The 24757-nt window shown below is 36.5% G+C and overlaps 1 protein-coding gene across 3 annotated transcripts in view; it reads right to left on the reverse strand.

Moving 5' to 3' along the window:
- The window catches only part of LOC106081253 (sodium-dependent serotonin transporter), a 44014-nt gene extending 21789 nt beyond the window's left edge, over positions 1-22225 (reverse strand). The window contains exons 1-2 of one of the 3 annotated variants that reach the window (XM_013243093.2): positions 21914-22225; positions 978-1874 (exon numbers count right to left, since the gene is read on the reverse strand). In XM_013243093.2, coding sequence (XP_013098547.1) covers positions 978-1205 — 228 coding nt within the window. In that variant the 5' untranslated portion in view covers positions 1206-1874; positions 21914-22225. Of the gene's footprint in view, positions 1-977; positions 1875-18296; positions 18384-21913 lie in introns of those variants that run through there. The other 2 variants (XM_059369047.1, XM_013243092.2) reach the window with 2 other exon arrangements.
- Between the last annotated feature and the right edge of the window lie 2532 nt (positions 22226-24757).

The following is a 24757-nucleotide window of genomic DNA, read 5'->3' on the forward strand; positions in this document are numbered from 1 at the left end:
GACATAGCCCCCATATAAACGATCCCCCGATTTGACTTCTTGAGCCCCTAGTAGCCTAAATTTTCATCCGCTTTGGCTGAAATTTGGAAGAAAGACTTTAATTATTTAATTATATCCATATATGTTCCGATTTGGACCAAATTCGTCACGAACATTGAGTACAAGACACTGTTCAATTTTGGCTCAATATGGGTCTTTTTGGCAGCTTTATCCAAATATAGACCGATCTGAACCATATAGGACACGAATGTCAAAAAGTCTAACATAAGTCACAATGTCAAATTTCAGCAAAATCAGATAACAAACGCACCTTTTATGGAGCCAAGACCTTAAATCAAGAAATCGGCCTATATGACAGCTATATCCAAATCTGGACAGACCTTAGCCATCTTCAAGAAGGATATCGAGGGGCCAAACTCAACTCACTGTCCTAAATTTCAGCGAAAACGGACAAAAAATGCGCCTTTTATAGGCCTAAGACCTTAAATCGAGAGATCGGACTATATGGCAGCTATATCCAAGTCTGAGCCGATCTGGGCCAAATTGAAGAATGATGTCGATGGGCCTAACAAAACTCACTGTCCCAAATTTCGGCGAACTCGGACAATAAATGCGCCTTTTATAGGCCCAAAACCTTAAATCGAGAGATCCGTCTATATGGCAGCTATATCCAAATCTGAACTGATCTGGGCCAAATTGAAGATGGATGTCGATGGGCCTAACAAAACTCAATGTCCCAAATTTCAGCGAAATCGGACAATAAATGCGCCAGTCTTTAAAAATTTGTGACTAGATCGTCGTTCAAGATTATATATACTTTATAGGGTCGGAAACGGATATTTCAATGTGTTGCAAACGGAATGAGAAAATGAATATACCTTCGGTGATGGGTCTTATTATATTTGTTCTTTTCTTGTTTTTTCATTAAAATAAAACGTTTTAAAAAATTACAATGCTTTTCATTGCTTATGATTTACCTCATTGTTGGTTAATTTTGGCGCCAGGGGATCTGTGACTTTGGCCGGTGTTGCATTATCTGTATCATCTTCATTGGAATCATCTTCGTTTGGAGGTGATTCTTTGTTATTACTCCAAGGAGTTGTTGTGGTGGTATTATTTGTGGCTGTGGTTGTCGTTGATGCATTTGTGGCTAAATTATTTGCGAATTCACAACTGCTGCTGTTGTTCTTCTTTGAACGTTCCATGGTATGTATGTAAGCGAGGTATTATTCCCCTGTGTAGTGCTATGTATTTACTATAGTTGTGGTTATTGTTATTCTAACTGTGGTTCTTGTTGTTATTGCTACAGCCTGTCTGATGAATTATGGTTGGCAATAGTAGTTGTCAACAGGTTAGTTTTTAGCGGATTTACTAGGGCAGTTGTGAATTATTGTTGCGGTTTTTTCGTGTGATTGATTGATTGATAGGTTTGGGCTTTACTTTGGTCGGTTGTTTGAGTGCATGAATGAATGGATGGATGGATGTTTATTGTGTTATTATTTTAATATGGTTTAATACACGTTTAATGTCACTCGCATTAAATTGAAATGTTTTGTCATGCCAAGCCGCTCTCTTTCTATTTCGCTCACTCTCTCTCTCTCTCTCTATCTATCTATCTAGCTGTCTGTCTACCTGCCAGGCTAAAGCTTCTCCCAACAAGTGTTTGTGTGTGTGTGTGGCGTTGTTTGTTGTTATTTCTCTTGAGTGTGTTAAATATCAAATTTTGTCAGTTAAAGTTCAGCATTGTCATTTCATGAAAGCCACAACCGCCGTCACATGTTCAATAGGTTATTGTTTTTAATATTTGAAATTATTACATTTTAAAAATTGGCATTTTCTACCCATTCCGGATATCATGTGACTGACCAAAGCAACTGTAATGAGATAATAAGATAAGAGTGTTTAGGAATTATAGAAATGAATCAGAAATAAAGTGGATTATAAAAATATACAATGTTTCTCTTCACCCATGTTCAAGCATGAATGAATGTCCGTTTTTGTTTTTATGGCCTTCACAACGCTTGCATAATGAATCTTTTTAACAATGTATGCATTTCATAGATTCCCTAAGGAATATTTTCCAAAATTGTAAAATGGAGGCTATTCGACAAGGCCAAAGGTAAACACATGGGTACATGCAACATGCAATAAGCAACGATTACTAATTAAAATATCCATAGCAACATTAGGCCGTAACGGCCTTATTCACAAGACTTAATAAAGCCTTAAAATAGGGTTATTTGACAGTACTATAAAGGAAATCTGTAAAATAAACCAATTTCTAATCTACATTAAGTTTTGAATAACACCGTTATGTTTTTATTTCAAATATCGCTTAAGACCGTACTATCTGCTGCCACGCTTGATGGTGAGATGGAGCTTGATTCGTCAGCAAACCTCATGGCATGAGCCTTCTTGAGTAGTTATGGGAAAACTTTTTTTCGTCGTTTGGGTAAAAGATATTGGTGCGACTATTGGACGCGTATACGAAAGCTTCTCGACCCAGGCAGCCAATTGCTTGTCAATAAAGAGGGAATTTGGGGTTAGGCGTTTTTACTTTGGCGGCCTTCTTGAACATATTAGACACGTATATTAGAGATCTTCTCAATACATTTCGCAAGAATTCGCAAGCAGCTAATATCATGACCGGACGGTTTACGGTGCTATTTACATAGAGGTGAATTGTGGAATAGCCGACTTCACTTTGACAGTTTTTTTGGCCATCCCCGTAAAGTGGGTTAAAGGCAGAGATTTACAGCGAGTATCGTATTTGCGGGGGAAGGGTAGTTTTATTTCCTTTTCCCCAGGAGAAGGATAGTTTTATTACCCTTTCCCTAGGGGAAAAGTAGTTTTATTACCCTTTTCCCAGAGGAAGGGTAGTTTTATTACCGTTTCCCAAGGGGAAGGGTAGTTTTATTACCCTTTCCCCAGGGAAAGGAAACAAGCTTCCGATTACGAAGCAAACGAGCGACGCTTGAGTTAAAATTACCACCGTAAATACAAATGCCCATGAATCTCTTGTATATGCGGTGGTATGATGAGTGTTGCTAAAAACAACGTAAACATCGCTGTTGGATACCCACCACCTCGGGTATATATGTAAATCACTTTTCGCCATAATCCGGTGAAAAATGCATAATTTATGGCCCCATATTGGTCTTTTTGGTAGCTATTTCCGAATATTTACTGATCTGAACCATATACGACACGGATGTCGAAACGCCTAACACAACTCACTATCCCAAAATTTGGCGAAATCGCACAATAAATGCGCCTTTTATGGGTTAAAAACCATACATCGAGTGATCGGTCTATATGGCAGCTATATCCAAATCTGAACTGATCTGGGCCAAATTGCAAAAATGTATCAAAAATCCTAGCAAAGCTCACTGTGCCAAATTTCGAAGAAATCGGACAATAAATGAGGCTTTTATGGTCCCAAAACCTTAAATCGAGAGATCGGTCTATATGGCAGCTTTATCCAAATCTGGACCGATCTGGGCCAAATTGAAGGGGGATATCGTAGGGCCTAACATTGTCCCAAATTTCAGCAAAATCGAATAATAAATGTGGTTCTTGAGGTCCTAAAACCTTAAATCGGCGGATCGGTCTATATGGGGGCTATATCAAGATATAGTCCGATATAGCCCATCTTCGAACTTAACCTGCTTATGGACAAATAAGAATCTGTGCAAAGTTTCAGCTCAATATCTCAATTTTTAAAGACTGTAGCGTGATTTCAACAGACAGACGGACGGAAAGGCTAGATCGTCTTAGATTCTTACGACGATCAAGAATAGGCTCGGAAATGGATATTTCGATGTGTTGCAAAGAGAATGACAAAATGAATATACCCCCATCCTTCGGTGGTTGGTATAAATAGTTTGAAAAAAATTATGAACATTTTTATTCAGGAACGAAATTTGATATTAGGAGTATTAAAATATTTTTTTCTTAAAACCAGTGGACATTCTCATCGTTCAAAAAGCAATACCGCAAATATGATTCGAGTCAAAGTGTTTTGTTGATGCGGTGTTTTTATTCTTGTCTTACTTCACTTCATAACGAAGCCATGGACAAAGACGATGTTGAGAACCGTGGTAGACGAAGCATGAAAAAAAGTACGAGTATTCATACGATTACCACTCATATCAGTGTGCTAAGCATAACACCGCATCAATTGCGGTGGCGATAGATACTAACACCGCATTTTTATGAGTATACCGCAAATCAGAAAATTACCACCGCTTGCAGTTCACTGGTTAATGCGATGCTAAAGACCTGGAACGCTACAAATAAAGCTTTATTAATTTCCCCCAAGAGACCTTGGTCTATCGCTACTGTTGTATTACAAAAGACAAAATCTTTCTGTTCGTACTGCCACTATAACCTAACCTAACTCTATCGATAGTATTCTCTGCCTTTTTCAGAAAACCGATACAATTTTAAGCTCAATGATACGGGACCACCTTTTGATTGCCGAGCCCGGAGGCAATCTCTCTCTCTCTCTAAGTTGTTTTTAAGATTTTCCTATTATTTTTGAAAAATTGATTTTAAAGCCTGCCTAATTTCTTAAAAATGTTATAAACATTCGAATGTGACTGTGTGTGTGAGTTTTTTAATATCGCACTATTAACCTATTGGTAATTGTTTGAACCAGTTTTAATTAATGCCCATGCGTAAAATTACTTTCATGTTATCCTTTTTTTTGAAGGGGGTAGACATTTTGACCATGACCATGGCCCATGGTAGGCAATATTATTGCTGGCTGCAGCAGCAGCCTCTATAGCTATTCGCCTACACCTCCAATGTCTAGGTCATTGAGTAAATAATGGCCAATAGCGGCTTTGCATTTTAAAATAAATATCCACAACACTGAATGTGCAACTGACCTTTAAAAGTCGCCCATACAAATGGGCAATTCATGTACCACATAGGCACAAACACAGTGCTTGGCGGATGTTATCCTGATTAACCCTTAGCCTCAAACATGATGTCGTCATGTAATTAAAATCAAAAACTACGACGTAGATCGTAAAAATTTCTCCCGCTCGGCCAGCTTTATGTTTAAAAACTTAAATATTTTTAATACGCTAACGTTGAACTGTGATAAAATCAATGGAAAAGAAACACACACACACACAGACACAATTTGCAATTTATGTGTTACAAAAAAATTAATAATCCTTTTGTTGTCGAATAAATGGCGACTTGTATTGTTTTGTTAATAAATTTGCCATAAATAATTCAAAACAATTAAAAAAATATTTTACCAATTGCGCGCGTGTTTTTTGGTTTTTGCCGCCAATGCCAAAATTTGCTGCCACTGGCGCCAAATGACAAATTGAAAGCATTAATCTTTTGTATGTATGGTGACAGATTTAAATCACCCATAACCAGTTTCAAGTAAAACTCCTCTATTGTCAGCTTAAGAGGCGATTAGATCTCAAATGGATTTTTAATTGTATTTTCAAGATTTGTGTTTGTTTGTCTGCATTTTGGAGTGGTAGGTAGCAAAAAAACGCTAAAATCTCATTGTGTGTTAGTGTTTTTGAAAATACAAACAGTAGGGTAACATGAGAGGCCTTACAGAAAACAAATATTTTTGTATTAAAAATGTCACGCTGCCAGTGTTGCCACTCAAGAAAATTATTTCCCCCCAAACCTGACCAAAACCTACTAAATGTGCTACAGACTAACAAGTAAAAAGGCGTTAAGTTCGGCCGGACCAAACTTTGCATACCCACCACCTCGGGTATATATGTACACCACGTTTCGCCATAATCCGGTGAAAAATGCTTAATTTATGCCCACATAGCAGCTTTATCGAAATATGGTCCGATTTGGGCCAAATTCGACACGGATATTGACTGCTGTAATAAGTACAAGTCACATTGTTCAATTTTGTAGAGCAAAATATTGATCTTTTTGGTAGCCATATCCAATTATAGACCGATCTGAACCATATACGACACGGATGTTGAAAAGCCTAACAAAAGCGACTGTGTCAAATATGAGCGAAATCAGATTGAAAATATGCATTTTATGGGGCCAAGACTTTAAATTGAGAAATCGATATATATGGCAGCTATATCCAAATCTGAACCGATTTCTGCCAAATTGAAGAGGGCTGTTTAGCGTCGAAGCTCATTTTTGGCTCAATGGGTACGTAAATAAGCAGAATTGTCGATTTTGGAGTGAAGATCAGCCAGAAGCATTGCAAAAGCCACCAATGCATCCAGCAAAATTCACAGTTTGGTGCGGTTTATGGGCTGGCGGCATCATTGGACCGTACATCTTCAAAGACGATGCGAATCGTAACGTAACTGTGAATGGTGAGCGCTATCCGCTATTGCTTCTTACCTTACCCTACAAGGCGCAATTCTTATTCGAATGGACTGAAATATTTCACAATGACTTCTTCAATGTTCAGCATTCAATCGGACTACAACTTGATATAGCTCCTATAGCATATCAGTTCTTATTCATTATTCTTTGTTTGCCTAAAAAGAGATACCGCGCAAAGGACTCTACAAATGCTATCCACGGTGGAGGGTATATAAAATTCGATCGATCTAAGAGCGTGCTATCTCTTAGTTGTTTTACCTAACAAGAACCGCAACACTGCATACTGCTTCTTTTCAAAGACAGAGAGAGACCATTTTGTCTCCCTTCCGATAGAATATCTTTGCTAATGTAAACACTATTAAATCAATCAAATGACAAAAACAATACATTCTCCCATCTCAACAAGGTTATTGCTGTTATGTTATGTTTGGGGAGAGGAGAGACAATTTCTCTGATTAAAAAAGTCATGCCTGATTACAGTTCTGGCCAACGGATTAGGTGGAAACGAAGTCTTTGCTGAACTCGACGTTTTATTTGAAAAATGTTTTCTCAATTTTTACTGACCTCTGGCGTTTAAGTTATGTTATGGGTTTTATGATCTACTGGGGCCTTATTTCTTCAAATAAGGGCCTTATCAGCGGCCAGCTTTCACCCTCGCTGAATATTTGTGATAATTTAAACATGTTCTTCAAAATTAAAATAATTTTTAAGTAATTTCAAGGAGTCTTATAAATAAAAAACAAGTATTTGGCATCAACGTATGCTTAATATGTTTGCAAGTAAGGCAATCCTAGGTGTATGGAATGAGATACAGCAATTCAGCAACCTATTTCGAATTCTGGCTAAGACGTTTTTAATGGCATAAAATTACGGATTCCCTGGGGCAAAAAATATGGTAGCCGCTTTAGATTTCGCAACCTTGACAAGGCCATGTAGCTGGCATAAGATCAATCAATGAGAAACGAAAAACAAATTATATTGACACACAATAGCTGTGTTTTTTTAAGTACTATATAGGGGAGAGCTATGACATTTGTATGAAAATGGCATATATTCGGAAAAGAAGTTCTGGATAAATAGCTAGTGCATGTAGAACATCTGTCGTCAGGACTGCCATGATATGTTCCTTACAAATATTCGTATATAGATCAAGAACGAAAGGTATTGTCAGGATAAAAAAAAAACTTTATATTTAACCACAACATCTGGCAATAATTTATCGCAAAAACATGTACTTTCATTGTAAACAAAGTCCAATGTTTTTCGCAAAAGAAATTTACTTGTCGAAAATTTACTTTATGTGAAACGAATATTTTTTGAGTGTATACAAAATTTCTATTTCTATAGAAAGTTTTGTTCAAATTTTGTCAAAATTTTATTTCTTTGGAATTTTTGTCAAAATTTTATTTCTTTGGAATTTTTGTCTAAATTTTATTTCTATAGAAATTTCGTGAAAAGTTTATTTTTAATTTTATTATTAACGAGCCGAACGGCGCCCGCTCCGCAGCCCTTCTTTAAGTGGTGGTTAACCTCTCCTTATGTTGGCGACATTTCTGAGGTACTATGCCATGCATGGAAGTCATGTAAAAAGGAGGTCCTTTATCATTGAGCTTAAAGTTGAACCGGAAAGGACCCATTGATATGTGATATGTTCTTTAATGAAATATTTATGGTCAATTTTTGGTATATTCCCTTATAACTTTCATTGGACTCCTATGGGTAAAAAATATGTTCGATTTGGGGTGTATTTTGGGAGTAAGGTGTCCACCCAGACACTTGGCCCTTAAAGTTCTTTACTCCCAAAAACCTTTCATTTGAGTCGAATAAAGCAATGATCGGCTAATATGGCCATTTGGGGGTGGGAACATCTCACATTACATGGACTTTTTTTAACATCAGTCAGTTTGGGAGAGTTTTGGGGCTGGGGCGGCCCTCTAGGTACTTAGATTCAATTTTTAATACCATATTCGTATTCTACTCTCCAATACCCTTCATCCCATATTCATACTCATATTGTTCCGATCGGCTCACTTTTTATTTTAGGCGCTGTTTTTGGGGTAAGGGGGGAGGATGCGCCCCTCTTCCGATGTCGAAAAATTATATGGCCTATGTTTCCTTCCAGACCAACCTAGACAATCTGAAAACTTCGGGAAAATCGGTTCTGCTCTTTTTGAGTCTATACGGAACAAACAAACAAATCGTGTCCCATATATGTAGTTGTGATTGGCTAATATGCCCATTGAGGGCTTTTTTTGGAGGGTGGGGTGACCTCCTATACTTCGACCTGATTTTGTGTGCCAGATTCGTAATATACTTCCGAATACCTTTCGTTTGAGCCCTATATTGATAGGAACGTTCAATTTGTCTGCTTGTAGTAATTTTGGGGTTAGGGCGACTTCCAGGGAACTACTTTTGATACCCATATTGTCCTCATTGGTCCACCCGAACGCCTTTCATTTGAGTCCCATATTGTCATGATCTCCAATAAAATTATTTTAGGGGTTTGGGGTTGGGGCAGCCCTTACTTGGACCCAATTTTTATACCCTCCACCATAAGATGGGGGTATACTAATTTCGTCATTCTGTTTGTAACTCCTCGAAATATTCGTCTAAGACCCCATAAGAATATATATTCTTGATCGACATGACATTTTATGGCGATCTAGGCATGTACGTTTGTCTGTTGAAAGCACGCTAACTTTCGAAGGAGTAAGCTAGCCTCTTGAAATTTTGCACAAATACTTCTTATTAGTGTAGGTCGGTTGGGATTGTAAATGGGCTATATCGGTCCATGTTTTGATATAGCTACCATATAAACCGGTATTGGATCTTGACTCCTTGAGCCTCTATTTGGCTGAAATTTGTTATGACTTCCAACAACTGTGCTAAGTATGGTGGAAATCGGTTCACAACCTGATATAGCTGTCATACAAACCGATCTGGGGTCTTGATTTCTTGAGCCTCTAGAGGGATCAAATACTATTCCATTTGGCTGAAATTTTGCATGAGGTGTATTGTTATGACTTCTAACAACTGTGCAAAGTATGGTTTAAATCGGTTCATAATCTGATATAGCTGTCATATAAACCGATCTGGGATCTTGACTTGTTGAGCCTCTAGAAGGCGTAATTATTTCCAATTTGGCTGAAATGAACAACGGCTTCTCCCATAACCTCCGACGTACGTGTCAATTGCATTCCGAATCGGTCTATAGCCCGATACAGCTTCCATTTAAATCGATCTCCCAAGTTTACATATTGAGCCTCTAGAGGGCGCAATTCCTATCCGATTTGGCTGAAAATTGGCATGACATCTTTTGTTATGACTTCCAACAACTGTATATAGCTGTCATATAAACCGATCTGGGATCTTGACTTCTTGAGCCTATAGAGGGCGCAATTATTATCCGATTTGGCTGAAATTTTGTGCAACGGTTTCTTCATTCCTTCAACATACGTGTCAAATATGGTCTGAATCGGTCTATAGTCTGAAACAGCACAACACGGATACCGGGAAAAGAACTCGACAAATTTATTCATGGTGGAGGGTATATAAGATTCAGCCCGGCCGAACTTAGCACGCTGTTACTTGTTAATATGAAATTCGTACTCTACTCCTGATTGCCTTTCATTTGAGACCCATATTGTCCCCATCGGTCCACTTTTATTTTTGGCTAGTACTTTTGGGGTAAGGGGGAGGGCCCGCCCCCTCCCAATATCAAAAAATTAAATAACTTATGTTTCCTTCCAGACTAACCTACACAATCTGTGAAAATTTCAAGGTAATTGGCCTAGCCTTGATAAAAATTTTGACGAAATATTAAAAAATAATTAAGGAAACATCAATTATTTGTTTTAACGGACCAATTGTCGAAACAATAAAATATATTAAAAAACTTTTATTTCCATACAAAATTTTTTTCAAAATTTTATCAAAATTTTACTTCTATATTAAATTTAGTTTCTATAAAAAATTATATCAAAATGTCATTTCACTGTTAGTTCGCTGCAGTAGATGGCGCCAGTAGGAATAGTTATCGATTTTTTTTCATTGCTTGCCCACTCATTCAGTTAATTAAATAATTAACATGAGGCACGAGCCTGTACAAGCACAATCGCAACCATCAAACAAAATGCGTTAACTGCAAATGAGTTATTTAGCCTCCGCGGCTAAATAACTCATCTGATTCAAAAAACATGATAATCAAAATTTTTGTTTTTCCCCGGCATGTCTTTGCAAAGACGCAATTCACTCGATCGATTTTTTTGCAGACATTTAATAGATTTTGGTTTTCTTTTTTCACGCTGGCCAAAACGTGCGAATATTATTAGATAGTTAATTGATAGAAACAATAATACTCAATTTTCAAAGCGATTAATCTTTCTTCCAAGAGTTCCATTCTACTGGCTGGGAATGTGAAAGAAATCTTAAATAAAAAATCTACAGAGCTGGTATATGATTTGTGTACTTTTTCCTTTGGTTTTGGAAAATTAAACAATAATAACAAATTATATGGCAAGTGCCAAGATCGGGCACACACACACACACACTTTTATGTTTGTTTATAAGGTTTTATTGTTGATATTTGAAAATAAATGTTTGGGAATTTTAATTGCATTCTTGTACTTTTGTACAATTAATTGTTGAGGGGGTTTTTTAGGTCACTCACATTAGCAAATAAATCGGTCAGATTTGAAAACTCTAGTAACATAGATAAGGGAAATTCATCAATTAATCAACAAACTTTTCTATGGGAAATAGATTTTAAGACATTTTTTATAGAAATAAACTTTTGACAATTAAAAAAATTTCATAAAATAAGATCTTGACAACATCTTATATATAAAATTCAATTTGTGTTTGTTTGTTTGTTCCGAATAGACTCATGAAATTTTCACAGATTGTGTGTTGATATCGGGAGGGGGCGGACCCTCCCCCTTACCCCAAAAGTACTACCCAAAAATAAAAGTGGGCCGATCGGGACAATATGGGATTCAAATGAAAGGTATTCAAGAGTAGATAACGAATAATACAATAAAAGTTGGGTCCAAGTACCTGGGGGCTGCCCCAGCCTCAAAACCCCTTAAAATAGGTTTATTTGTCGATCATGACAATGAAAGGTATTCGGGACTCAAATGAAAGGCATTCGGGAGTAGAATACGAATATGGCCAGGAAGCAGGAATAGGCTTTATACTTTATTGATAACGGATGTGAGCGGACCCTCCACCGTTACCCCAAAAACACCACCCAAAATCCAAAGTGGACCGATAAGGACAATATGGGTATCAAATGAAAAGTATGCGGGAGTAGATAAAGAATCTGGCATACAAATTCATGTCGATGTATAGGAGGTCACCCCACCCCCACAAAAACGCCCAAAATGTGCACATTAGCCAATCACGGATGTATGGGACTCGGTTTGTTTGTTCCGTATAGACTGACAAACGGTGTGGTGTGTAAGTTGGTTTGGAAGCAAACATAGGCTATATAATTTTTCGGTATCGTAAGGGGAGCGGACCCTCCCCCTTATGCTGAAAACACAACCCAAAATCAAAAGTGAACCGATCGGGACAATATAGGTATCAAATGAAAGGTAATGGAGAGTAGAATACGAATATGGTATTACAATTTGAGCCTAAATACCAATCGGGCCGCCCAACCCCAAAACTCCCCCAAACAGACATATAGGACGTTCATGTCAAGGTATTCGGGAGTAGATTTCGATTCTGGCATACAAAATCAGATCGAAGTATAGGGGTCACGCCACCCCTCGAAAACGCCATTAGATCCTTTATGACTATATGATACTTGGCTGAACCGATTTTCTTAAAATGTTCATAGATTGTGTAAGTTTGTCTGGAAGGAAACAAAAGCTATATAATATTTAGATATCAGGTGGAGGCGGACCCTCACCCTTATCCCAAAAATGCCCCCCATATCCGAAAGTGGTCCGATGGGCACAATAAGGGTATCAAATGATAGATATTGGAGACCAGAAAACGAATATTGTATTAAAATTTGAGTTTAAGTACCCAGCGGGCCGCCCCTACCTCAAAACTCCCCCAAACGAACATATTGAACTTTCATATCAATATGGGACTCCAATGAAAGGAATTCGGGAGTGGATTACGAATATCGCGAAAAAGTTAAATCCATGTAATGGGTGGTTTCCCCACCCCAAAATGGGTGGTAAGGTATCTAGGTGGCGCTTAACCTCCATAAATCACCTCAAATAGGTGGCCCATCATGACAATTTGGGACTCAAATGAAAGGCATTTGAGAGTAGAAAAATAATACAGTTTTGGGGCCAAGTGTTTGTGTGTAAATCCTAAAGCACCCCTTTAACTGAACTTATTTCCCAAACATATCAATATGGGGCCTAAATGAAAGGTTTTTGGGAGTAAAGAACGCATTAAATACCTATTTTTAGGGCAAAGTAGCGGAGTGCCAGCCCCAAAAACCCCTTCAACCCGTACATATTAATCGACCATGGCAATTTTGGGCTTAAATAAGGTATTTGGGAGTAGAGCACGATTGTAAAAAAATGCCTGAGTGAAATGTCTGAGATACCATCCCTACGTCAAAAAGAACCTCCCGTAAATGGATATATAGACCAATCACGACAATATAGGGCTCAAATGAAACAGGATTTATGTACCGACAATGACCATATGGGGCTATTTAAAAAGTTTTTGAGAGAATAGCACAAAGCTTATATTTACTTTAAGAGCCAAGTATCTGGGTGGATTGCTCACTCTCAAAATATTGGGTTGCCCAAAAAGTAATTGGGGATTTTTTAAATGAAAGTAAATGCATTTTTAATAAAACTTAGAATGAACTTTAATCAAATATACTTTTTTTACACTTTTTTTCTAAAGCAAGCTAAAAGTAGCAGCTGACAACTGAAAAAATTTGTCAACGCCGACTATATGAAAAATCCGCAATTACTTTTTGGGCAACCCAATACACCCCAAACCCGACATATTCAGCCACTTCAATATAGGAGTCCAAAGAAAAGTAGAAGGGAGTAGAACAGATCTTCAATGACACGAATTCGATATTGACATTCTCAATGAAATAAAATTTTGACAAAAATTTCTATAGAAATAAAATGTTGACAAAATTTTCCATAGAAATAAAATTTTGACAAAATTTTCCATAGAAATGAAATTTTGACAAAATTTCACATAACAATAAAATCATTTTTCAAGTTTTTTGCCTGTTAGGGCGAGATCATTAAATTTTACAATACAACAATAAAATTTTGACAAAATTTTCTATGGAAAAAAATTGTGACAAAATTTTCTATGGAAATAAAATTTTGTCAAATTTTTCCATAGAAATAAAATTTTGACTAAAATTTCTACAGAAATAAAACCTAAATCGAATCAGGTAGTGATCCAAAGCCGATCGATATACTTATCGAAGGGTCCAGCTCTTCTCCTTCTTAGCGTTGCAAACAAATGCACAAAGTTATAATACCCTGTACCACAGAGATGGTGAAATAGTTGCGCAAAACGGGTCAACCGATTTTCATGAAATTTTCACAGATGGTAGACTTTGGTCTCGAGTTTTTACACCTCGAAGGGGGCGGACCCCTTCCCTAACCACAATTTTCAAAACGTCAGATCTCAAAGATGGGTGCAATGCTTTAAACGAAATTTTGCAAGCCTCTTTATGGTTATTTAAAAACACAAAATTGGTATAAAACCTTGGGGTAAAATAAGCGTGGGACGAAATTGGTATAAAACTTTGGGGTCGACGTGAGACGTCCTACTCCAAAATCCACCCAAACAAACATGTCCACCGATTAGAACGATATGGGTATCAAACAAAAGGTATTTAAGAGTACAGTACGAACGTGATACATGCAGCAATTCGACCTCATTTTTCTGGAGGCCCGCACCACCCTGAAAACTGACAAAAAAATGCATGTTTACCGATTGTGAAATATGGGTGTCTAATGAAAGTTTATTGGAAGTATAACACGAGACTTATACAAAAATTTGGGGTCAAGTTATGCCCCAATCCAAAAATCAACCCCAAACGGCCTTGTAGGTCGATCTTACTTGATTCATAAATGTTGTGGTCTATTCCCAGGCGGGTCGCTTCAACCCAAATGGATATGTTCAACGAACGGGACAATATGGGACTCAAACGAAAGGTATTTGAGAGTAGAATACGAAACTTTTATAAAAAACAAGTAAGAAAAGGCAAAATTCGGACAATACCGACTATATAATACCCTACACCTACACTTTAAGTGGAAATTGGGAGCTTCATTTTATTCTGAACCGAATTTAATGGACTTCGGTGGAACTTTTCAGATGGGTTATAAGATAATCCATATCAAATTTGGGGCAAATATATTCAAAATTGTAATAACTACGGCTCTATATGTGCATATGGGGCGATATATATGTATTTGCAAATTGCAAAAATTGCAAATTTTGCCCATGAACATTCCACTAAGGAACAGGGGTATGTATACCGAAAGTATATCTAAACCTGAACCGATTTCTATCAAAAAAAAAAAAAAAAAAAAAAAAACTGAACAGATTCCTATGAAATTCACAAATGATCACATTATTGCAATATTAGTCCAAATCGGACGAACATATATATGGAAGCTACATCTAAATCTGAACCAATTTTTTCCAGTTTCTATAGGCTTCGTGTCTGGATTAAAAAAAATGCCTATACTTTGTTCACTAATTAATATGGACAAACAGAGAGACGGGCAGACAGACAAGACCGAATCAGAAAGCGATTCTGAGTCGATTGGTATACTTATCAATGGGTCTAACACTCCTTCTGAGTGTTACAAATAAATGCACTAATTTATAATACCCAATACCACAGAGTATAATTAGGGAGTATCGGGGATCTCCCACCACAAAATTGTGCACCAAATGGACATGTATACCAAACGGAATAATATGGGATTCTAGTGAAAGGTATTTGGAGTTGAATACGAATATAATTTATTTAAAAATTTGGACCATGTTAAAAGGGGCCACAAACAATTAAGGGAGTAGCGATTCACAGCGGGCCAGCTAGTCTATTAACCAGTAAAAAGGCATTAAGCTCGATCGAGCCGAACTTTGGATACCCACCACCTTAGGTATATATTCATATATGTATGTTAACCACTTTAAGTCATAATCCGTTAAAAAATGGATCATTTTTGAACCCACAGCTTCTATATCGAAATATTGGGTTGCCCAAAAAGTAAATGCATTTTTAATAAAACTTAGAATTAACTTTAATCAAATATACTTTTTTTACACTTTTTTTCTAAAGCAAGCTAAAAGTAACAGCTGATAACTGACAGAAGAAAGAATGCAATTACAGAGTCACAAGCTGCGAAAAAATTTGTCAACGCCGACAATATGAAAAATCCCCAATTACTTTTTGGGCAACCCAAAAAGTAATTGTTTCGATATTTTTATGGGCCCAAGACCTTAAATCGTGAGATTGGTCTATTTGGCAGTTATATTTAAATATAGACCAATGGAGGCCATACTAAACGCGGATGTCGAAGGGCCCAGCACTCCTTAGTGCGTCAAATTTCAGCAAACTCGGATAGTAGATGCAGCTTTTATGGACCCAAAACCTTAAATCGGGATATCGGTCTATATGGCAGTTATTTCGAAATATGGAAAGATTGGGGCCATATCGAACAAGGATATCGAAGAGCCGAACACAGCTCACTGTGCCAAATTTCAGCGGAATCAGTTTGTAAATGCTCCTTTTATGGGCCCAAGACATTAAATCAGGAGTTCGTTATATATGGCAGCTATTTCGAAATATGGAAAAATTGGGGTCAAATTTTCTATATAAATAGTTGAATAAAAATTGCTCAATTCGAATAAAAATTTCGACCTTAAGGGGCTCAAGAAGTAAAATAGGGCGATCGATTTATATGGCAGCTGTATTAGGCTATAGTCGTTGTACAAAATTTCAGCCAAATTGGATATGATAATTGCGACCTCTAGAGGCTGATATATCAGGTTATGAACCAATTAAAACCATATTTGGCACAATTGTTGGAAGTCATAACAGAACACTTCTTGAAAAATTTCAGCCAAATCGTATATGAATTGCGCTCTCTAGTGGCTCAAGAAGTCAAGATCTAAGATCGGCTTATATAGCAGCTATATCAGGTTATGAACCGATTTGAACCATACATAGTAAGTTGTTGGAAGTCATAACAAAACACCTCATGCAAAATTTCAGCCAAATCAGATAGGAATCGCGCTCTCTAGAAGATCAAGAAGTCAAGACCCTAGATCGGTTTTTGTGACAGCTATATCAGGTAATGAACCGATTTGAACCACACTTAACACAGATGTTGCAAATCATAACAAAACACCTCATGCAAAATTTCAGCCAAATCAGAAAAGAATTGCGCCCTCTAGTGACTCAAGAAGTCAAGATGCAAGATTGGTTCATATGGGAGCTTTATGAAAACATGGACCGATATGGCCCATTTAGAATCCCAAACCAACCTACACTAATAAGAAGTATTCGTGAAAAATTTCAAGTGGCTAGCTTTACTGCTTCGAAAGTTGGCGTGCTTTCGAAAGACAGACGGCCGGTCGGACAGACGGACGGATATGGCTAGGTTGACTTAAAATAACATGACGATCAAGAATATATACTTTATGGGGTCTGAGAGGAATATTTCGAGGAGTTATAAACAGAATGACGAAAATTGTATACCCCGTCCTATGGTGGAGGGTATAAAAAATATTTTTATCAAATTTTCCAAAAAATTAATTTTATCATTTTTAATGAGATAAAACTTTGACATTTTCCATAAAAATTTTCTAGGAAATAAAATTTTGTCAAATTTCTATAGAAATAAAATGTTGACTATTTTAAAGGAAACATTTTGAGAAGAATTAAAATAGAAATTAAATTTTAACAAAATTTTTCTGACGAAAAAATTGGTTATAGAAATTAAAAAAATGTATTGTTTTTTTGAGAAAAATTATTTTTGCCATATTTTCAAAAAAAAATATTTTTTTAGAAATTTTCTAACAAAAAAAAATTGTTACCAAATTTTCTAAAAAAAAAATATTTTTCCCAAATTTTCTAAAAAAAAATATTTTTCCCAAATTTTTCAAGAATTAAAAAATTTTCAAAAAAAATATTTTTGCCATATTTTCTATGAAATATTAATTTTGTCTATCTCTAAAAAATGCTAATAAAATTTAATATTTTTGAGAAAAATTATTTTTACCAAATTTTCTTAAAAAAAATATTTTTTTACAAATTTTCTAACAAAAAACAATTGTAACCAAATTTTCTAAAAAAAAATATTTTTACCAAATTTTTCAAAATTTTCTATGAAATTCTCTAAAAAATGCTTAGAAAATTTTCTATAAAATTTTTAGAGAGAAAATTTTGATAAAATATTCTAGGAATTCTCGCACTACGTCTAAATCTACCAAAATTTTCAAAAAGGGCTAAAAATGGGAGTTTCGAGTAAATGGGGAAAAATTGACCAAGCCTCCAAAAAGGGGGAGATTTTTTGCACAATGATAAAGATGGTGGCTATGTCATTGACAATCCACCGATATCTCGTTTTCGATAAAACTAGACCACGACATCAGTTCGTAACCAAATGGATTAACAAACCAACTCAATAATTTTATTTTAATGAATATTTCATGTAGCATCCATTAACTCTCTTATTTTAGTTTTATAGGCAATTTTTTCAAAAAAACATATTTTGCAATAATTTACCAGAATAATTTTCAATACTAGACCACATCAGAAATTAAACTTTTAACTTTTCCAATTTTTAGTTTACCCTTTGCGAAATTTTTTCTAGTATGCCTAAGTAGTTTTCTTATAAAGTACTTTTTAGGTTTTTGTATAGTCTATCTCTTTTTTTAATATTTTTTTTTTTGTGTTTAAAGAAATTTACATAACTTACTATTTAATTGATTGTCTTGTTCTAAAAATTATTTTAATTTTTCTATTGCTTATATTTAAAGCAGGACAATTTTTAATATATATATAAACTTTAACACTTTTCTTTCATTTCACTTTCTTTCTATATTTTTTTTTTTTAATATTTACACAGTTTTTATTGTTTTTTATTAAAAGTTTTCATTTTGTTATTATTTTTGTTCCGAAACAAAATTCAAAACTAAAATACGTTACAAAATCCCGTAACGCACACAGCGGACTGACGAACAGCATTCGCAACTGTGGCCTTTTTATACTCTTCTCGAGCCAGCATAAAAGAGCCAACCAGCCAGAGCTACCAAACAACAACAACAAACAAACGAAAAGCCAGCCGATGTTGGGGACAGGCAACAGGCAGCAGGATATGGACACGAAGTGAAGTGCTAAATGGTAGATGCGCGCACATTTGTTAACTTAGCTGCTTGGCGTAAGGTGGTAGTGGTAGTGGCATCCTTTTTTTTTTGTGACTACGGCTAACTTTGATAACTGTTACAAATGCGTATATGATAATGAGAACTCATACTCATTCAATACTCAACCTAGCGATGTGGTTGTAGTATGTTGTTGTCGGGGGTGCTGGGGAGGTGCGGCAGCAAGAATATATATGAAATAGTATGGGTATGGGGTTGGGGTTGACACTAGGTTCAAGTACTGTTTGATTCCATAGATGCTTGATATGTTTGTCAGGGGATTGGTGTTTCATGGTCCATTGTATAGGGATAAATATTCATAGGTTTTTGGTTGGAGGAGGAGCAAGCTGCTTGGTTTGGCATGCTTTCTCTACTGTAATGCAACTAACTGTTGCTTCTTGCTTTAGATTTGTTGTATTTGATTTTTTTTATTGTTGCTTGTGCTCGCAACAAATCACGGTATGTGAAATGTGATGATGTTGGATTTTGCATGATTTTGCTACTTTGCCTTGATGTCCTTCTTATGTAGTGGCTTTTAATGTAACGACTACGTGCATGAATTTAGAAAAAAAAACAATATCCATCTTAAAAAAATTTGAGGCTTTAAAATTATTTATTTTTGAGTAATAACCACACACCAGAGAAAGCTAGAAAGGAATATGGGAAGGCACGTGTTGTGCACCCAGCATTTTATGGCGCTTGATGAAACCAACCCATGTTAGTTATACCCTACACCACTACTGTGGTACAGGGTAATGTAACTTAGTGTATTTGTTTGAAACACCCATAAGGAAGAGAGATAGACCCATTGATAAGTATACCGATCGACTCAGAATCACTTTCCGATTCTATTTAGCTATGGCCGTCTGTCCATGTTAATTTGTGTACAAACTACAGGTCGCAGTTTTCATGCGATAGTCTTCAAATTTGGTACAGCCATGTTTTTTGGCCTAGTGACGAAGCCTATTGACATTGGAAAAAATCGGTTCAGATTTAGATATAGCTTCCCTATATATGTTCGTCCGATTTTGAGAAATATTGCCATAACGTGCTCATTTGTTAACCGATTCTCTCGAAATTTGGCAGGAAAGATTTTCTAATGACTCTCGCCATTACTGGTGCATTTCATGGAAATCGGTTCATATTTAGATATAGCTGCCTTATATATACATCGCCCGATTTTCACTCCTAGAGCCACTGCAAGCGCAGATATTGACCAATCTTTCCAAAATTTTGTATAACGCTTTCCTCGACGACTTCCACAGTATCTACAAAATTTAGTCGAAATCGGTTCAGATTTAGATATAGCTCCCATATATATGCTCGTCCGATTTGCATTAATAATGTAATAAAATGGTCATTTGTAAACGGATTTTCTCGAAATTTGGCAGGAAAGATTTTCTAATGACTCTCGAAATTACTGATGAATATCAAGGAAATCGGTTCAGATTTAGATATAGCTGCCATATTTATATATATCGCCTGATTCTCCCTTTCCATGATCACTACAAGCGCAGATATTGACCAATCTTTCCAAAATTTTCTACAACACTTTCCCCGACGAATACCACAATATCTAAGAACTTTGCTAGAAATTGGTTCAGATTTAGATATGGCTCCTATATATATATGTTCGTCAGATGTGGACTAATATTGCAATGAAGTGTTCATTTGTTAACCGATTCTCTTAAAATTTGGCTCGAGAGAGATTTTCTTATGTCTTTCGCCCGATTTTCACTTCTATGGTCACTGCAAGCGCATTATTGGCTAATATTATCAAAATTATACAGAACTCTTTCCTCGAAGCCTAACACAATATTTAAGAAATTTGGTCAAAATAGATTCAGATTTAGATGTAGCTCCCATATATATGCTCGTCAGGTTTTGCCTACTTTGCTACTTTTATTAAAGATGGAACATATTTGCCCGAAATTTGATATGGATTGTTTAATAACCCATCTGAAAATATCCACCGAGGTCTATCAAAATTTGTTCAAAATTAGATATAGCTCCCACTTTGTACCTATAGTATATGTGTAGGGTTTTATAACGTCGGTACCGCCCGACTTTTGCCGTTCCTTACTGGTTTTTGTTTATAGTAAATTGCAAATTTGTTCATGAACATCCCCAGTAGAGAACCTGGAACGGCAGGACGGACACCTCTGTGAAAAGATTTCTAACATGACTGAAGAAGGCCCTATGTGAAGGCATTAATTAAGGAATAACCCAATTATTATAACTAAAAATTTCCTTAATTGTTTTCCATACCACTCCCCTAAGTGGGTTAATGTCTAAGTTGATCCTAAGTACCGGTGTCTGTTAGCCGGGCAATGACATAGAAAATGATCCAACGTCTCATCATCTTCCCCACATACCATCACTTCTCTCACCGATTTTACATAAGTGAGCTCCTATGTGTCCCGTTATGATACCAATAGCTATACAGACCTCCTTCTTGCTTCCTTTCAGTAATAGCCTCGTCTTCTCACGATCTGGATCCCCCCATAGGATTTTCGCCATCCTACAGACCATTTCGCTGTTCCACAATGTTTAATGCGCATTCGTCGTCCACTCCCTTAACTCCCGACCCGAAAGGCTTCGGGTTAACCAAGTTTATTGACGGCAGTTCTCTGGCCTTCACCGCCAAATCGTCTGCCCTTTCATTTCCCCTTACTCCGTTATGGCCCGGCACCCAAACGATACGGATTTTGCCATCCTCAGAGAAGGCGTTAATCTCCTTCTTAAACTGCAAGACTGTTCGTGACCTTACCGTCCTGGTTGTTATTGCCCTTATGGCAATTTTACAGTCGGTAAAGATGTTCACACTCGACGTCCTTGCGTTAGCACCACACCACTTCACGCATTCCGTGCTCGCCCGGATCTCCGCCTGCAGGACCGTATTATGGTCAGGCAGTCTAAAACCAAAACTCAATCCCTAGGTTCTCAATGTACCATCTCCTACACGGATGGATCAAAGCTAGAGGATGGATCAAAGCTTGGATTTATTTGTATGCAAAAAGATATTAATAGAATGTATCCTCAATGAGGAGTCCCATTTTCGTTATATCAAAAGTCTTGAAACCTTGAAAGAGTTATCACCAAGGTTCTTAAACATTTCGTATTGATAAGAAGTTCTCCTTATTTTAACATTTCGGTTTTTTCTTGTACTAACCTTAACTTTTGTAACTTAACACATTTTTAAAGTATTTTTTTTTGTAACACTGGTCTGCAAGACGTAAATAACTAACTTGTATGCTTTACTTAATTTCCTTAATCACTCAAATTTAAATTTTTGTAACATCTTTTTTACTAACATTTGTATTGCTCTAAGATTTTTAAAATATTTTGCCACTTTGTTGCAGTTGACATGCAATAGCACTGTTATTTTTTAAATTACATACACTTTGTAAACACGATCGCGCCAAAATGTCTTATAAATCAAAACAAATCGACAACTCGAATTGTATTTCGCCGCACAAGACAACGTTCATCAGAAACCGCTGTCAAATTTATGAAAGATAAAATGCAAAGCTGGCAAAATCTAAGTGTTTGTGCTTTGACTTGATTTGGTTTTGTTTTGTTGTTTTCTTTGGTGCTATCACATATCGCTGTTGTTTACTGCTCACTCTCTCTCTCTCACTCTCTCATCGTGTGGAGATTTGGCTATGCGGTTTTCAATGAGAGCTTGCTTGCGAGATGGAGAGAGAGAGGGGAAGAGAGCTTAATAGGCAGAAATGAATACTTGTGTTTGTTTGATTGTTGCTGGTTTAAAAACTTAATCATACGCCACGGTGTCCACGGAGTCTGCGAATTGTCAATGAAATGTTTGTATTAAGAGGCTAAATGTAACAAAAGAAATCAAAATAGCCGTGAAAAACCAGCTCTATTGTAACTCTTATTTTCTCAGAGATGGAATGTATGAGACGATAATGTAGGTGAACAGTTTGATCGGAATGAACAAACAATCCTCGTATGTTCTTTATAATTTTTCTAATACATCTCTATTCTGCTACTTTTACGTGGGATGATCTTGGTGAACTGTTATACCAAAAAAAAGGAACTGTATATTGTGCCGTTATCATCAATCTACTACTTCTACTTACTATGTAGACTCAGCTAACAAAATTTTCCAATTTCGGTCTCACAATCGGATGAATCTTTCGATATTGGATCCCAAGTCTTAGCGACATTGTAACTTAAAACGAGAGAAGTGTTTGTCATGTTGTCGGAAAGACACGGCCGAGGGAAATACGATATATTTACCGCCATATCGTACCGATATCGGAGCAAAATTCCAGGGAAATGCGAATGGGAAATTTTACTTCGTACCGAATTAGGGCCGAATTCGTAGACGATTTCCGACCGATTTCTTGATGAATGTCTTACAAAATGATCACGATTTTGCCAACGAATCAGTCCGATTTCAGACCGACGAATGTCTTACAACTTATCAAACAAAACAAAAATTCCAAGGCAACAGTTAACGGCACCACCACACAAAAATGAAATATTCTCCCACCACCACTTGTGTACATTCCACACAAGTGGTAACGAAATAAATAAAAATTAACCAAACAAAACATTCCTCCGAAACGCCGTACAGAAATCGTTACAATTTTTTTCTTAAATGTCGGAACAGAAACAAGTAAAAATGCATTAAGTTCGACCTGGCCGAACTTTGGATACCCACCCCCTTTCGTCACAATCCGGTGAAAATAAGATAACTTATGAGCTTCAGACCTTTAACCGGCATATCGGTCTATATGACAACTATATATAAATACAGTCCGATCTGAACCATATTTGAGTCGGACTTTGGAAAGCGTAAAACTACTCACTGTTTCAAATTTCAGCGAAATCGGCTAAAAAATAAAGGTTTTATGGGCTTCAGACCCTTAACGGGAGATCGGTCTGTATGGCAGCTATATCTAAATATGATCCGATCCGAACCATATTTAGGTCAGATATCGGTAGGCTTAAGATATTCCACTGTTGTAAATTTCAGCGAAATCGGGTAATAAATAAAGCTTTTATGGGCTTCAGACCCTTAATCGGGAGATCAATCTATTGGGTTGCCCAAAAAGTAATTGCGGATTTTTCATATAGTCGGCGTTGACAAATTTTTTCACAGCTTGTGACTCTGTAATTGCATTCTTTCTTCTGTCAATTATCAGCTGTTACTTTTAGCTTGCTTTAGAAAAAAAGTGTAAAAAAGTATATTTGATTAAAGTTCATTCTAAGATTTATTATAAATGCATTTACTTTCTTTTAAAAAATCCGCAATTACTTTTTGGGCAACCCAATATATGGCAGCTATATCTAAATATAATCCGATCTAAACCATATTTGGGCCCTATGTTGGGAGGTGTAAAGCTACTCACTGTTTCAAATTTCAGCGAAATCGGTTAAAAAATAAAGCTTTTATGGGCTCCAGACTCGTTATCAGCAGATCGGTCTATATGACAGTTATATCTAAATATAGTCCGATCTGAACTATATTTGTGTCCTATGTTGGGAAGTGTAAAACTACTCACACTTTCGAATTTCAGCAAAATCGGATAATAAATAAAGCTCTTATGGGATTCAGACCCTTTATCGGCAGATCCGTCTATATGACAGCTATATCCAAATATAGTCCGATCTGAACCACAATTGGGCACTATGTTGGTAGGCGTAAAGCTACTCACTGTTTAAAATTCCAGCGAAATAAAATAAATAAGCATTTGGGGCATTAGACTCTTTACCGGCAGATCGGTCTATATAGCAGCTACATCCAAATATGGTCCAATTTGGCCCGTTCAAGAACTTAACCAGCGTGCATCAAAATGACGTATCTGTGCCAAATTTCAGCTCAATATCTCAATTTTTGAAGGCTGTAGAGTGATTATAACAGACGGAAGGACAGACCCACGGACATCGTTAAATCGTCTTAGAATTTTACGACGATTCGAAATATATATACTTTGTAGGGTCGGAAATTGATGTTTCGATGTATTGCAAACGGAATGACTAAATG

Source organism: Stomoxys calcitrans, chromosome 5 (assembly GCF_963082655.1).
Source record: "Stomoxys calcitrans chromosome 5, idStoCalc2.1, whole genome shotgun sequence".
NCBI classification, from domain to species: Eukaryota; Metazoa; Arthropoda; class Insecta; order Diptera; family Muscidae; genus Stomoxys; species Stomoxys calcitrans.